This window comes from Grammomys surdaster, unplaced genomic scaffold (assembly GCF_004785775.1).
Source record: "Grammomys surdaster isolate TR1022 unplaced genomic scaffold, NIH_TR_1.0 165, whole genome shotgun sequence".
In the NCBI taxonomy this organism is placed as follows: Eukaryota; Metazoa; Chordata; class Mammalia; order Rodentia; family Muridae; genus Grammomys; species Grammomys surdaster.
The window spans coordinates 20,180,711-20,198,361 of NW_021604613.1; the positions used below are offsets into that span (position 1 = coordinate 20,180,711).

A 17,651-nucleotide genomic window follows, 5' to 3' on the forward strand; every position below is an offset into this window, starting at 1 on the left:
TCTTTCTTTCTTTCTTTCTTTCTTTCTTTCTTTCTTTCTTTCTTTCTTTCCTTCTCTTTCTTTCATGAAGGAACCAGCACATACTTAGTCTTCACAAGAAACACGACATCATTTGCTTGCCCCTCAACATTTTTTCCTAAATGCAAAGATAAACAGTCCAAATTTCCACTTGAGAAAACTTCCATTTTGTGTCTTGTCTTTTTTATTTAGAGTCACATTTTCCAATAGGTTATTATACTTTGCCATGAGCCATTGGGATTTAAAGCAATTTCCTTGTTCGGGACTCATGGCTGGGTTTCCATGTGGAGTGAGTGACTTTCATAATTCCCCTCATGCAGCTCACTGATTCCTGCTCCAGGATTTACCTGGGGAGACACAATATAGGGTTTGCTTTAAGGTTTTCAAGGTTTTATATAAATAATTGATTGGAAATAGAAAATACTTGTTAAGACATGACTCTGCCTATTCTTAATTAAGATGGGTGAGTTCCTTTCAAATGGTCACTGAAGCAAAGCCAAAGTACATTGGCTAAGGAGGTCAGCAGGGGTGTTTCAAAGCACTGTGACTTTATTCTCATGGTTGTTTATCAAAGAATTGGTGTTCTCTAGAAGGACATTATTATGATTCTTCATGGCTGTAAACAAAATGTGTTGCATATAAGATGTGTTGTATTTTTAGCTATATGCAATGTCTTTATCAAAATGAAGAATGGTAACACTCAGAGGATCAGGAATTCTGCTGTGAGACTATGCCTCCTAAAAAAAGACAGGGAAGCTACATCTATAACACTGCAGCAATATGGTTGCTTAACAAAACCCGACCATGGACAAGGATAGACATGATAGCATGGACAAAGGAAATCTTAGGGAACCTCACGTCTAGACAAAGAGCTACAGACAACTAAGGAACGATGGATGATGGGGAGATCTTTTTCAGGGATCTTCTCCCTATTTGATTACTCAATACAAGTGGTTAGCCATGACACCACACAATCAACACTAGACAGACTCAAAAGGTTGTGTTTATATATTTATGTACATATATAAAAATAACAAAAGAAAAAGAGCCCAAGAATTTGAGAGGGAGTGAGGGTTAGGCATGGCAATGGTTGGAAGGAAGGGACAAGGGAGGAGACTGAGGAAAGAAGGAGATATTATATTTGAGTTAAAATTAAATCTTTTAAAAAAATGATCTTTTGCCTTTGAAAGTATGAACTCTAAAAAAGAACATGTGCTTATTTATGCCGTCTCATTAGCCCTGATGCTGAGTAGGATGTTCTCATTCATCGTTACTTGCCCTTTCTTCTCCTCCGGTGTGATGTTTTATCACACTTTCCCTTCCTACTTTCTTTTCTTTTTTTCAGTGAAAACAAGCAGAGGTTTCCCATCTATGAGGACGGAAGCATGGCTGCCACCGTTAGGAACAGAGTGAGCTCTATGTGTGGAAGTCCCTTCTCAAATTCCACCGACCTTAGAGGAACCTACCTTCGTTGCTAGGGTTTCCGAGAACCTTCTTAACCTCTGCATTGGTGGGATTGGTGCCCAGAGCCCGGAGGACATCTCCCACCTGACTTAAGGTGATCTTGCATTCACCTGTTCTGTCGAACAGGAGAAATGCCTCCTTGAATTCTGCAAGAAACACAAGATGTTCAGGCACTGATGGGTACTGGGCTTTTAGTTCCTGAGACCTAATTAATCCCAGGTCCTTCAAGGATTCAGTTCAAACTCTTCTCTGTTTTACAATTTTCAACAACCACTCCAGTTATCTCCATCTATCACACAGTCACTGGAAAACCCTTCTGGTGTTTCTGTGGGGACTGCTTTAAAGCAGTATTTCTAGTTTTAAGCCAGACTATTATTAATGTGGAATTAGTTTTTAATTATGAAAATTGGAGCTTCTGGTTATCGTGGTTCATATTTCCTCCACCTGGGTGGGCGGTAGGAGTCACTTAAAATATTCTGATGCCTTGAGAAAGAGTAGGAGTCTCCAAATCGTCCTTCTGTTAATTGGCAATGTTAATGAAATGTCAAGAAAGCAAATTTCCAGCTGAGGCTACTGCATGTGAGTTTAATCTTAACTTATTACATTTGGAGAAACATCTTCTTTGGAGGAACAAACTTTAGAGGCTGTCTTCTCAACTAGTTTCCTCTAGAAATGGCTATATTTATTATTCTTGTTATCATCATCATTATTATTGGAGTTGGAAGTGCGTGGTAAGCCTGTAAGTTTTACAGTGCCGTTTAACCACCTCAGTGTATGATTCTAGGAGGCTCTTACTATGATCGATTCAGAGGGAAAATGATTTTTAGATCAATTGTTATGATATGTTCATATAACTCTGATTTAACCCCAGAATAATCCATGTGACCTAAACATGTTTACAATTTAAAAACATATTTTAAAGTTAACATTTAATGGAGGTGATTATAGATTGCCATGCAGTGGTAAGAAAATAATGCAGAGATTGCCTTTTCTCCTCTACCTAGTTTTCTCCAGTGTAACTCTGCAGACTCCTGGCATGTTATTGAACTTGGGATATTTATCCAGACAGACTGAGCTGTTATATTCATGTTCACATCTGTGTGTGTTTATTAAGAGTGTATCTGGAAGTGCTACCCCTTCTTACTACCATCTATCTGCTACCCAGATAGATGTCCTTTAATTTTGGTTTGACTGAACCGCTTCACCTTCACAATTATCACTGTAATTATTTAGAAATATGTTGCAAAAAGACTGGAAAGAGGGCTACACATGCATCTGAGAACCAACACAGGCATTTTAATGGAAATATCTAAACTAAATGAAAAATTCTGGAAAACATGGGAGTCAAGATGGTGATTTACTGGAGTTAACACTAACAACACTGTAACAATTGTTGAATAAACTCTCAGAACTGGAAACATTCTTTTTAGGCTAGGGGTGGTTTCCAACAAAAGGTGCTGTCAGAAAAGATTACTTGTCTGATATCCTGGTATCCTATTTTAGTATCTTGGTGCCTTTTAATCTAAGACTGAACTGAGTGTGTATACACAATTAGCTATAGGTCATGTTATTGTTCTTGTATTAGATCCTATGCAGTCTCACCATAATCTGCCCCAATCTGGAAAAAATGCTTGCGCCTTGCGGTTTCATGAGTCACATGCTATTTTTCACCTTTCCAAAGGTCACGTGGAACTGGACTTCTCTTGCTACTGGCTTCAGATGCCAGGCATGGTCCTCTGAGGACTTGCAATCACCTGGCTCAGATGCTGGTGTAGAAATGGGATTTTTATGGCTGTAATGAAATCTCTCTGACATTATCTTTTGATAACTTAAAGGCACAGGCTGGAGAAGTAATTCTTTTAATCCTGGACTTTTAGCCCAAGGCTTAGCTACTCTCTTCAAGGTTCCAGAACACAGACTGGTAAACTCCTTCCCTGGCTGGCTATATAAATCACATTTTATTATGTTCTTACCACACCCCTTTGTTTATGTATTGCTTGTGTTCTTTGCTGAACCTTAAGAACAGAGTGGAGTTGCCTCCACAGACAACAGTGCAAGCAAAACTTAACAGTTTTTCCTATTTAACCTTTAAAAATGCCTTGTGTGTTCTTTTCCCAAGAACCACAGTGTTTTTGAAATATCTGGTGATGAAATTATTCCCCACCAGCCCTCTAATGGTGGTTTTGAACACTTAACTATATGTGATGAGCTTTAAGATTCAGACTTTAACATTTATAATTTAAAAATTAATTAATGCTTAAGTAGGCACATGTCGCTGGTGGTCATGCTAATAGAGAGCACAAGACCTAAACCTTCAGATTGTTGTAATTATCTTTGTCTTTCCCTCCCTTTCCTTCAATCCAAATAGAATGGCGTGGACAATATTCTTCATTCATTAAGCAAGGAAACAAATTCAAGTGGTCTTGATTCATTCTGAAAGCATAGAATTTCCACTTAGTTTGAACAGTTTACATTTGTTTTTCTGACATAAAGCAAAAAAAAAAAAAAAAAATCCAGGCCAATGTACCAATGTTTATTCAATTCTGTGGCTTAAACCTGTTTTCAATATAGGGTGACTGGTCTCACACTCCAAACTTTAAGTACATTTATCTCACCAAGGATTATTGAATTTTTCATTGTTTGGTTGAGCAATAGTTTGGCAGCCATAGTGGCATCATAAATCAGGAATTGTAGTGGACTGGGAGGCAGGGCTGATGATGTAGCTACATCACTAGTTAAAAGTATTTTTTAAACAAATTAGAACCATCATTTCCTTAAGACAGATTCTTCATAGTATATCTTTAAATTACCTTGAATTGTAAGTCATCTAAATCATCTGAATCATTGGTTCTCAACCTGTAGGTTGAGTGACCCTTTCCCAGGGGTCACACATCAGATATCCTGCATATTAGATATTTACATTAGGATTCACAACAGTAGCAAAATTACAGTTACGAAACAGCAACAAAATTAATTTTATGTCTGGGGTCAGCACAACATGAAGGATCACAGCATTAGGAAGGATGAGAACCACTGATCTAAACTGTCTCCATGAGGACATCAACCATGCTACAGGGATCACTGAGTTTGAACTACAGGAAATAACCTTTTGTTCTAAACTGAAACCCGGACAACATATTTAACATGATCCTGAAAGAGACTGATCAATGCAGAAAACTTTAGGTAGAGAACTGTTACTAGTAACCCATAATTATTTGTATCATATATGTTATAATACAGTATACATTATTATGACTGATCGTCTGACTTAAATAACATCACATAACAAAACTGTTTCTATCTCTCCTTTCTATAAACAAATTTTGTTTAGTTCAATCACATAGTGTGATGACTTTACCCTAAGAAGATTTCTCCCCATCCAGAAATTGAGCTTGTTTGGGATATTTGGCCCTGTTGAATCTAAATACGTAAAGGAGAAAAAGATTTTTTTTAAAAAAAAAAAAATTGAGACTCACTGATGGTACCTGTTCATGAAAGAACTTTCTAGTCAGTTTGAATTCATATGAATGATGATACGATTACTAATCTTTTGGTCACTGAGGAAGAAAGACCTTTCACCTCTCCAGCTCTGTCCTGTATCTCTTAGAGAAACGCTGGACCAGGATCCTTCTCCATCCATGAATTCACTTCTATCCTACAATCCCCTGTTTCCACAGACACTGGGCAGGTTTGATAACTAGGGCAGCTTTTATAATCGGCTTCATTTTCCAGATTACACGCTCCAGACTTATTGAATCTCTCTCTACGGTTTTAATTAGTAAATTAGTTTTTCTGAAACCCAGATCCTTTTGTGACTATATCATGTATGAGCTTTCCCATAGTATTGAGTTCATCTTATTTAGAAATCAGTGGCTAAAAATACTTACTAAAATTCTTTTTTATTTCCTTAAATCTTTGATTACTGACTCTAACCAGGGACTTTGGTTATACAGGTTTATATTTAGAGTGATTGAAAGCAATTTATATTTAGAGTAGCAGCACCAGTGTGGATAATTAGGCAGCACTTAGCTCATCCCAAGGGAGTTGGTTTTCTCACTCGTCACCTCTGAGTCTGCACATAGGAACGGCTACCACTTTTAAACTTACCCTCCTGTTGTTCCTTAGAGAACTCGATCTGTTAGAAAGAAATTAATCATAAAGAATATTTTAACCAGAAAAGAGCGTCCTGATTTATGAGCGTGTCCAGCTCATTCCCTGAGTTCTCTTCAAAGTGAGCTCCGGAAGTCAGCCCATTTTTTCTGAGTTCAGGCATGGCATGGACACGAACGGTCTGAGCCACAAAGGAACATGCTGGGGAGTTAGGGACATTTCAAAGACAGGCAGAGCTCTTCCTAGGGTAGAGCTGCTCACATTACTTACCGGCAATCTGGTCAGCACTGAAGGACTGTAGTGGCAAAAGAGAGAGAGAAAGACAGGACTTTCAAATGCATTGACAGAAACCGTGCTCTCTGCTCTGTGGCCTTTGGGAAACCATGTAGGTGTCATGGCACAGGAAGAGTGTGTGAGGGCAATTCTGAACCTAGGAACATAAAATCTATTGCAAAAGATAACTTGGAAATCTTTTCTCTATATCTTAATGATGTAAAATATTAAAAATGCTAAATTGAACACTTCCTAGAATGCCATAGCAGTCTATGTTTAGCATATGTCCAATAAGATATACATTTAAAACTGCAAGTAAAATTGCATATAAAAACCACCCTTTCAAAGTCTTTCTGTCTAACTAACATATTTTATACTTGTATATGATACTGAAGAATCAGATGCAGTTTGCTTAACTTTAGCTATCATTTGTCGCTGGATCCCATTTCAAAGCTGACCACTATGACACGATAGTTGCACTTTTTTCTCTTCTAAATTTAGATAAATCTTACGTGATATAGCCAAAGCTGGTGAAGCACAAACGACTGCTCTGAGGAAGAAGACGGATTTTTCCATCTGGTACAATAGTCCCAAGTGATTTCTTCTATCTTCATCCTAGCTCATGGAAACCAGTAGTAGGTTCCAAAAACCTTGTGCTAAATAGGTTCTGTCCCCCATCCTATTCATTGCCTGCCTGGTGTCTCAGTATGCTCCTGTTGCCCAACTGTCTCTCCTATAAATGACATATCGTTATCTTGTAGGACCCACCATGATGGAGTTCTAGGCTGCAAAACAGCAGTGGGGCTGGAGGACAAACTGAAGGCGGCTCCGATCCCTGAGTGGAGTCTTACCTCTCAGTGGCTTCCTTTTATTTCTGGGCAAACTGACCTCATATCTAGCATCAGATTTCACAGGGCAGTTGCCACTCCTCCTGGAGGAGTTCTTTAGCTTTCTTAGGGCAAAGAGAAAGAGAGACATGTACCCTAGGGCTATTTTTAGGGAACCAACATCTAGACAGGAACAACCCTGGTGAGCCTGAAGCCTGTCGGTACTTTTATGGTCTTTATCTCCGAGATGTTCCCTGCAACTGTCCTTCTTAAGACATTTCTTTGCTCATGGAAAACTTGGGATTCCTCTAGGGCTGGGCTTCTGATGCATAATTATGGACCCTGCAAGTGTCTAGTCGGCAAGTCTGGGTATTAATGGCACTTCCTGGATGCGACTGGGTTGAGGTTTGAAATAGTAACTGGTATAGAAAGAACACTCTCCGAAGCTCGGGCCCCTTATGGTAAAGTCCTGAGGTCTTGAAAAGGCATTGCGTGCTCTGGGTATTTCTTAGGATACACTCACATGGCAATCAGATCAGGTTCTCAAATTATCATTACAGATTTTGCAAGCAGTATTAGTAGGGGTATAATCTAAGTTTAAAATAATGGTTTGGGGTCCCCCTTTTTATCTCTTCCCTTCATCTCCTGACATTAGGTCTGAGGATGTCCTTCCTCTCCTAATTTCTTTACAGAGGTTGACTATTTGTATATTTTCATTTCTGAAATTCTTAGCAAGCAAGAAAACTGACAAATCCATTTTGTATCGTCTTTTTTGTTATTGTTGTTGCTAAAACCAAGCTTCCCTGTCCAACCCTTTGCGTCTCAGACTGCAGACTGAGAGTAAAATAACCTAATGTAAGGCTCATGGAGTGCAAAATAGAGCTTGAACATTTTAAAGGTGTTTAAGGGAGTCGCCGGCGATGAGCTTTTATAGCAGCTTATCTGAAAACAGTAAAAGCTGGCATGACTTTGGGGGAAAGATCAGTTTCAGAGTGTTCACTGGAGTTCAGACGTGGGGGTTATCATTCTCTGCACATTTCCCGCCGCTCGAAGGAATAAGGAAGGTGTGCGATGAACAGTGACTTCTGCATGTGTCCTTAAGGAACTTATTCATAAAAAGCAGGAAGTGTGTCCTACTCGGTATTTTCAACTTACTCTCTTACTGTTCCACAGGAAACAAACAGCTAAATACACACCACTTCTTCAAAATACATAATTATGTACACATATGAAAATATCACAATACTAGTCGCTTTTCTGCATAATTATTAGGTGCTAATCACAATATTAAAAATATATATCACTTCTGACCCAAAGTTTACAATGATGAAAAATATCTTCCAGGATCTTGAGTCTCCGAATGATGAATGATAATTTAATGTTTAAGGTAGTAGTACCTAAGTAAATGTGTCTTCATGTATTTAACATAATTTAAAACCTATTTTTAAAAGTTATTGGGAAATGATAATTAACAGAAAAATTAAAAATGCTTTGCGTCATTAAAGGGAAATTTTGTAATTGTATTTTTGTATTTGTGCCATTAGATTTGATGAGATTGTATCTATGTATTTGTAGCACTAAATCTGAATTGCCTAATCATTATTGAGAGCTAGTATATATCTTTAGTGAGGCTAGAAGTTATAAATATTACACTGAAGTTATCCCCTTGTACATAATGAAATCTTCATATTACATCTTTTTCAGATGGAAAATATGGTGGCCTTACATACATAGGAAACATGATCAATTTGTATAAGAACTTGTGGGAAAATGGGAAAGTCGGCACCGAACTTCAATTTATTTGTGAATAAGCTATTTTTAACCACTTAGATATCACATTAAGTTTTGTTATTATTAAAATAGGAGCCATAAGGTGCTAAGAAACTGTTAAATTATTTCATCCTAGTTTTTCCTACATCTTTATCATATCTAGCATTTAAGTTTAGATTTTTTTAACCTACTGAAAGTCAAAATATAAACTTAAACATACCAGTAGACACAAGAAAGAATAAACTATTAGTTAAGTCCAGAGAGGAAAATAAACTTTTAATGTTAGGTCTATGTTATGTGCTCAAAGTAAGAGAAACAACTCATCTCCTGTCCACGGTTTGAATGGCAAACCCGTGTCTTGTTTCCCCTCCTTGTTAAATAGGAGTATCGTCAGCTCTTTGAACAAATGTGTGATCGGATTACCCAGCCATTTGGTTAGGGCCTTGGTTAGAGATCATCATTTGGTGTGTTTCAGATCTTTTCTGTCTGGCATGCAACCACTGTTCTCTCCTCTTGTCACATTAGACGTTCTTCTCAGCCTCGGTCAGAACCCGTCTTATCCGAAGAATTCTCTCTTCCCCGTGTTGGACCTGGCTCTCTTTTTTCACCCAAAGCCAGTCAGCCTAACGGCTTTGCCTGCTGGGACGCCCAGGCCAATGCTGGAATCCCATAGCTTGTCTCTGGTGTGGATCTGGATGTGTGCTAACACTGTATCTCTCCCTGGAGCACCGACATTGCATTGTACTTGGAGTTCTGTTCATCACAGCTCTATGGGTGCCTCTCCTCTTCAGATGCTTAGTGAAGCTTTCAGTCACCTAAAGCCGCTAGACTGTTAATGCTCTATGCTCCCTGTGCCTTTGGGATGGTATGGCTGTAGACCCAACTTCCTTTTTCAAATATAAGTTCTCTTCTAGAGTACAATATTTCCAGAAGACAGAAACTTTATCTGTTCCTTTATAAAGTTTACATTCCAGAAAAAATATCCATGCAGTTAGGACTGCATCTTCAGCACCCAGAACTGCCCAGCACATAGTAGGCATGCTCACTTAAAATTCTTTAATATTTATACTTCTGGCATTTCACTTTAGATTTTATCCAAATGCTTGTAGTCCAGAGTTCTAATTTGTCAATCTTCAATTTCTTTTTAAAGACGTCTTTATTATTGTAGCCTAGTCTTTGTCTTCCCTGGTTGGTAAAAGGCCACATTTCACATTGTTACAGCTTATCCATTCACGTTTGGAGTTGAGTTTAGGTAGATATCAGTCTGAAAGACCTCGTTACTAAGAAGAATTCTTACAGCAGGGATAGACTTCTTTGCTTTGAGAATTGTCCTTCTGCTAATGACCATGAAGTTTGGTTCACTGACTGAAGATAAATTTTCTGGCACCTAGTTGGAATTGCTTTACAGTTCAAAGTATTATAATGAACTTAATCAAAATTTAGATTTAATCTATGTTGAATTTTAATATCTTAAAGGAAGAAGGGATGTCGTTAAAGAGCGTGTGGGAAATGGATGGTGTTGAATACTGAAGGGAATGTCCTAGGGAGGAACCTGCACCACAGTGATCAAAGGCCTCCCCAGTTCAGGGGATGCACACACACAGTGACTGGAGCTAAGAAAAGCAGCTGCTGTAAGCAGAGCTGGTTTCCAGCCAAGAGAACACTGTTGGATATCCTGTGCCTTCTTGCCTGGCAGAGCGATCAGAGTTAGACACGTATCAACCTTTATGGAAATAATAAAACTAATTTCTCTCACAGAGTTTTTAACATCTACCCATAAAAGGCCATTAGAAATAATATTTGAAACCGTTAGAATGGTGTGCTCCATAATACGTCTCTTAAGGTCAATGGAAAGAAGCATCTCTCCTTACATGTTTGAGCTCAACAAAAGAGTATTAGTATGCTTATTAAAATATTGTGTAAATGGGGGAACTAGCGCAATAAGGACGTGGTATAAGAGCTGTAAGATGGTTGGGTACGTTGTTCTGAAATGAGACTGGCCTGATAGCCATGCTCAGAAGGTTTGGACTGGTCGTCTGAATTCTGTCACCTAAGCACAGAACTGTGTGATTAAAAATAGCTCAGTTCAGATCTGTAGGAAGCAGTAGAAACCTAAGTGAATTTTGATACGCGTTTCAAAATGAGATCCAAGCCTGCCCCTTCCAGTTTTCTCTCCCACATGGTCCTAGTTAATCATTGAGAAATAAAATTATACTTTTTTGAGCTGTACTTTTTCTTTGTACATTTACTTATTTATATGTAGTTGATTAAAAATTAAAAATGTGTTTTTTCACTTTTTAATTTTTATAATGTAAATACTTAAAATATTGTAACTAAGAAATTATAATTTGTATGGAATAGAAGTTCCTCTTGGGACAGCCATGATAAATGAATACTAATACTAATTATTCTTCTAGACACTGATGGGATAAATGGAGAACTAGAATGGAAATCTTATTCTGACTGTCAGGACAAACCATGTGTCTTTTAATTTAAATAACTTCTCTAGATTATTTTCCCGAATACATGATAATGTTTTTACAATTTTTTGGTTGCTTATAGATTTAATATGTTTTGAATTTTCCATTTCTTGGGTAGTAGGACCTACCACAACTTATTCTATGGGAAAGGATAGGCTATCTGAAAACTCAAATGATATGTTGTACTTATTGCAATAAAGAAAGTTTTATCAAAATGTAATTCACAGCAGTATGTTCAAGTCGACTGGATTTTTATGAGCTGGAGGTAATACACTGTTGGGCGCGCGGTAGCTAAGAAACAGCTCACTCACAAGGACAGAAGGAAAAATGTTCTAAGAGAAACCTTTTCTCCTCAGCTTCAAGTCACTATTATTAGTTTCTGACTAGAACAATTGGACTTATCACCCACATGATTTAAAATTTAACTAATATATTTTGAAGCCACTGATGCTTTTAGATAGTGGATTTTGCTGTCGAGGTTCTGGTTTGGCGTGAAAAAACGAAATGGCAACATTGATGAAGAAGTAAAGTAGGTGATACCCCATCTTCAGACAAAAAGCGGTTCAGTCGGAAGAGAAGAAAGTGCAGTCTCAGCAGACTAAATATAACCGGTCCCACAATTCCATGAGTCAGATGGTGCGTATCGCTGGGTAATTACGGAACGACTTCTAAAGACAACTTGCCAGGGGTTTCACTTGCAGAACTGAAATGTCAAGGGCTAAATCTGTCCCTGTCACTTTGTGGTCTCCTCGTCTTGCACAGATTTAATTATCTTTAAATGAAAACTAGTTTTCACGTTTTAGTTGGTAAAGGCATGTCTTCCTTTGCAAGCGATGTGATAGATACTTCGCAAAGACGCTGTTCAGTTACATACACTTCAAAATGTCGCTATGGGGAGAGTTACAACATTTGCCCCTCAACATTTCTCTATTCCCTTTCAGCTGCTTTGTTCTCTCACAGTATAGACATGTAATAGACAAAAGACGTTACTGATGCTGACTCATGGGAGAATAATTTATTTCTTCCAGAAGATCAATCACGTTTACATTTTTTCTTTTTAAATTAGAGATTGACAGTATGTATTTGTCTCATGTTTTTCCCCCAAAGGATGTTAAGGTTAATATTTAACCACATTATATATGTGACATTGCATTTCTGCTTGTCATTCCAAAGAATGCTAGTCAAATTAGTGTGTTTGTTTACAAGCAAATAGGGGTCTCTTCTCAGAAGATTAGCGCGATGATGGCAGATTTAAAGATTAGATTTGGTATGTCTGAGTGTTTAATAGGACAAAACCACAATTGTCTTGAAATTCAACATTCCATTACACGTGGATGTATTTTTATGTTCATTTCGGTTTATAACTTTTTACAGAAAGTTGGGGCAAAGTGAATAAGACTTCTTTGAAGTGCCTAAAATTTCATCCTCTGGCTATAAAAGACAAGGAGTCACTGCCCAACAGCAGGTGTTAGGGAGGGTAAGGGGAGCTGTGAAAAACATGACACTCAGAACAACTAAGGTCAAAATCTTGCAGAACGAGCTCTGCAGTGGCTCTCTTCCTCCCTCTCCTGGCCGTCATGGGACTTGCAGTGTAATAGCAAAGAAACAACTAAAAACCAGCTCTAGTCCTGCGTGGAAAACACATCCTTATGTATTCCTACTAACAAAACTGCAGCTTATTTTTTAGAAACCAGAGGTAGCTGAATTCTTACCACGGTTGACTATAGATTTACCCTGCTGGTTAAGTCTTACCTTCGCCATATAACTAGTTCTTTGATGATGGACCTTGTGTAGGTTCCGTTTCCTCCTGGATCAACCAACTTACTCATTAAATTAAACCTTTGAGCCTTTCCAAGTCCGCGATCAGTTACTGTTTGGTGAGTTATTTGGTAATGTTTCTGTCAATGCATTCTTTACTATTACTGTTTTTTTTTGTTTGTTTTTTGTTTGTTTATAAAATTGCCTGCAGTATCGCGTCAGAAGTGACCGGATTGTGGCACAAATACAATGCAAATTAAAATTTAAGCCACACATTTCTAGATATGACAAAAGTCTTCATCTCACAGCAATCGTGGCTTATCAGGCAACATGCATGCACCATGCAAATAATTCATTTCATATTAAAGTTCTTTTAAAACCCAGACACGTGGCTATCTTACTTCTTATTTCCGCTCACCATTTTGCTTGGTTGCCACTACTATTCATTCCTTTATTTGCACCCACAATCATAATGGTGGTTTTAATTCCTGTGTGGTCCTGGGAGGCAGTGGTATTCTAGTCTTTGGATTTTTTGCTGGAAATATCATCTCTCTAAAGGCAAAGAGAGCTGTGAACTACCCAGAGCAGTAATATTAATGTTCAAATGTCAGTGGGACTTAGTGAAAATCACTCACAAAAATGTCTATAGGCATAGGACATCTGGTAAGCCTTTGATCAGAGACCCTCAAAGGTTTCATGTCAGGAGGAACTGGAGAAGCATTCTAAATAAATAGCTAACAAGCCAGGGAATCAGATTGGGAAAGCACATTTAAGCAAACTAATCAAAAATATCCAAAATTGGTCAGAGTTCATGGAGAATCGAGTATGTAGCTATTAAATGTGGTATATGTTACAATGGACCAGGGTCTTAGTTGAGAAAAATATAGAGGAATGAATTTAATTATTGCTGTCTTACATATAATTAAACTTCAGCATTACCCACAGTGTAAAGGATAGTTAGATGTCTAATCTTACAGGATATGTGAGATAAATCTTATAATCCAACTAAGTTTTGTTCTTTATAAAGTTTTCAGAAAGTTAATGAATATGTATATAGATATGTTCATTTTCTCTGCTTGAAGAAAGTTTGTAACTGATATGAGGAAATACATCTAGACGCATCAAGTGATTAAAAGCATCATAACAGGAAATGCCATAATTACTTTCTAATTAGCCCTGTTACCTACTGGAATGAAATGAAAGCTCTCAAGTTGCATCCTATTCTCGAGCTTTGCTAAAACAATTCCAAATATGCACTGGTACCATATGGATGAGAGAAAATCATTGAAGGAATTTACATTCCTTTACACGAAAGAGTCTGCTTCGATTCCTCAGTTTCTATCTCCGTGTGTGTGTGTGTGTGTGTGTGTGTGTGTGTGTGTGTGTGTGTGTGTAGTATGTGGTATGTGTGTGTGGTGTGGTGTGTGTGTGTGTGTGTGTGCGCACAGGTGTGTGTGGTGTGTGTGGTGTATGGTGTGTGTGCGCACGGGTATGTGTGGTGTGTGGTATGTGGTATGCGTGTGTGGTGTGGTGTGTGTGTGTGTGTGTGTGCGCACAGGTGTGTGTGGTGTGTGTGTGTATGGTATCTGTGGTGTGTGGTGTGTGTGTGTGCCTCCTTAAAATTTATTTCAGTGAAAAACTGAAAGTGGAGCATGCTGCATTTGTACAACTCAGAGACCTTCCTCAGCCTTTCTTGCTCATCCAGCATTAATTTAACACATGCACGGGAGGCTAAAGCAATGTCACGACTCAGAGAATCATGCCACTTCTCTGCTGGCTGGAAAAATCAATTGTCTTAATTTCTGGATTAAAACAATGATATTAAAGGAAGTTTATTTACTTACTTTCTGATACATGATTTCTCTGATTAAAAAAATAAAGCCTGCTTTCATTAGTGGCACACTTCTGGTTTCTTTCTTCCTTTCTTTCTTCCTTCCTTCCTTCCTTCCTTCCTTCCTTTCTTTCTTTCTTTCTTTCTTTCTTTCTTTCTTTCTTTCTTTCTTTTTTTCTTTCTTTCTTTTCAGAAGTTCATCCCAGAACCGCAGGGATGATACTGTCTTATAAATTACAATAAATATACAAAGAATGGCTTTGACACTGGCTTACGGCTCTAAAGCCGTAGAGAGTGGAGCACTGGGGAAGTGCGGTAGGAGCTGTCACCACACTTGCACGCTGCAGTAGGCATCCACCTATAGAGACGTCAACTGCAGTTGCTGAAGATGAAGGTTTGGGCTCTTGGTAAGGAACCAACTCTATGTATCTTGTCCTCAAAACAAAAACCAAATCCAAAAACCATTTTCAGAAGATCCAACATGCATTTTCCCTAAATGGACATTCATAATGATGCTACAGCCTACGACCAAGTTCTTTCAAATATGACTTCAGGTTTAGATAGAGATTAAACATTTGTGATATCCTTGTACTTTTTGAAACATGTTTCATTTCATATGTAGCTGGAATGTTATAAAAATATTTGATTTTGTCACATAAATCCAAGTGTGCTCTGATTCAATGTTATTTTAGAGATTTTTTTTAAAGCTCCCCGATTATATTAAAATAGTCAATGGATGTTTGTGTGTAGGTCAGCATGGTTGCTCTCTGATGCAGCGTTAAGCTTGAAGCTTCAGATGTACTACGCACAGGAGGATCCTTGGCTTGGACGGAAGGATCACCTCACAAGCACTTTGACTCTACTTTTCCATATAAGGCAGGGTTCCTTAGATGAAGATTTTCAACCTGCCGTGAGAACCAATCTGAGCCCAGTTAACGAGGAGAAGGTGCATTGATGGCCATGGTATCCCCAAGAGGTGACAGGGACATGCATTCATCAATTTCCCAAGTAGGTCATCTTTTCTGAAACTGAAAACTTGGTTCACAGCAAACTCTCCACACAAAAATGATTCACATTCTCCTTAGTACAAGATTAGTATGCAAAAGGCTCATCACAGACCAACAGCTATAAAATGACAGGAGATATATATATATATATATATATATATATATATATATATATATATATAGTGTCTTGTTTAAAAGGAACTCAAAATTCTGAATTAAAGGCTGTACGTAAATAAACAGGATAATAGTTATAGCCACTGAAGCACTTAAGTGCATGATTGTCTGCACTGAGATCTCAGTAAGTGTATGAAATTTTATTAAGGGAATTATCTTGAATTGCAAAAAGAATTTTTTTCAGATAAAGTGAAACAGCTGTCAAATAGATGTGTCCAAGACAACAACTGGGTTATCAGCTGTCTTCGAGTTTCTGGAAACAAGCACAAGCTAATACTTTTTTTTTTTTTTTTTTAGAATGATGTAGTTTGATAGTCAGGGATCCAATTTCCGAGGAGATTTTATTTAGTATACTCTTTAGACATTTGTAACTGCAAAACCTTTAGATTTGTATATTTCCCCCTAAATCTTACTTTGGCAAATTAGAGAAAAATGGAAAACAGATTCAGCAATGATTGAACAAGAAAAGAGCGAACACAAACCTCACATGTAGTATCCACTCTTAATAACGTCACTGGAATTGCATGCTCCAGCCCATGTTATTAAGCAGGATTCCCGGCTCTTAAAACACACCAGTTCACTGAAAAACGCCTTTCCTTTCAATGAAAAAGAACTCTCCACAAATTCCTTGAGTTCCTTAGCGTTGAAAGATGTTTCAGTGACCAAAACGATTCACCTGTTTAAGTTACCTTAATAGCAGACAGATCGATTTTTTCTTCTTTTTTGGCTGGGGCCGGGGCCGGGGCCGGGGCTGGGGCTGGGGCAGGCGCAGCAGCGGGCTTCTTCACATCTTTCTTTGGTGCCATTTTGATTAAAAGGTTAACAAAAGAAGGATCTCCTCCAGAAGAACCTGTCAAAGTGACACTTGGAAGAGCAGTGGTGGCTCGCTTGACCTGCAGCCCAGCGTCTGGAGGGTGGACCCAGAGTGTTGAATGGTATAAGGGCATGCATATATATTTCCCTTAGTGCCTAATAGAACCTTGACACACGCGGCTGGATTGGACGGCTCGCTTGTTCAGGGGGGTGGCATTCCAGCTCAGACTATAAATGGAATCTAAAGGGTCAGGGCTTCCTTAAGTTTTTTGAACGCCTCTTGCTTTTTTTCCCCCCTCCACCTCTATCTATAAAGGAGAAAGAAGCATGACAAAGCCAGCCCTGGTTGGTTTGGTGACAGCCGATAGACGTACCTTTTTCTTGGTAGAATTACAGTTCTGCTGAAGCTGTAAATCTTTTATTTTATTTTTTTCCTTCCTAAGAAACTTTACCGGATTCAATTTCAACTTGGAATTTTGGCTGAGGCGATCACCAACTTTCACCCAGCTTCTCCACGGCTCAGGCCCCTCCCTCCCTGGCCAGGATTTGCAAGAAAATGTTGGTCAGCAAAGAGGTCACTGGCAGTGTTTAAAAATAAAAAGCAGACGTATAAGGAAAGTCCACCAAGTCTTAAAGTGGTTTCCTTTCTAGGGAGTACAGTCTGTGTCTCTCTTTGCCTCTCTCTCTCTATGACTGTGTCCCTACTCTATAGAAAACTAAATTTAAAATTATTTCCTATAACTTGATTTTTTGTACAATTTAATGAAGAATGGTAAATTAGTTTTCAATTGGAGTCTGCAATTAGCCCATTGCCTTCTAAATGACATGAAATAGAATTGTCACCTTAATCTTATATCCATGCTAGAGGGACAAATACATTTTTAAGGGAAATAAATATTTAAAAAGACTTAATTATCAATATTGTACATGTTTTGCTGGCAATTTGATATTTGCTTTTTTAAATGTTTGTCCTTGGTTTCCAGTTTTCAAAGTTAGACTCATATTAAGTAATATATGAAAAACAAAACTGGGTGTACTAGTGTAATAACTTTAATCCCAGTACCTGGGACAGAGACAGATAGCTCTCTGTGAGTTCAAGGCCAGTCTAGTCTACACAATGAGTTTC

General features: G+C 38.1%; 1 protein-coding gene across 2 annotated transcripts in view; it reads right to left on the bottom strand.

Moving 5' to 3' along the window:
• Positions 1–16,988, bottom strand: part of Myl1 (myosin light chain 1) — a 20,440-nt gene extending 3,452 nt beyond the window's left edge. The window contains exons 1-4 of one of the 2 annotated variants that reach the window (XM_028765694.1): positions 16,900–16,988; positions 16,402–16,619; positions 5,590–5,617; positions 1,485–1,628 (exon numbers count right to left, since the gene is read on the bottom strand). In XM_028765694.1, coding sequence (XP_028621527.1) covers positions 1,485–1,628; positions 5,590–5,617; positions 16,402–16,518 — 289 coding nt within the window. In that variant the 5' untranslated portion in view covers positions 16,519–16,619; positions 16,900–16,988. Of the gene's footprint in view, positions 1–1,484; positions 1,629–5,589; positions 5,618–5,862; positions 5,888–6,633; positions 6,722–16,401; positions 16,620–16,899 lie in introns of those variants that run through there. The other variant, XM_028765695.1, reaches the window with a different exon arrangement.
• Positions 16,989–17,651: the final 663 nt, after the last annotated feature.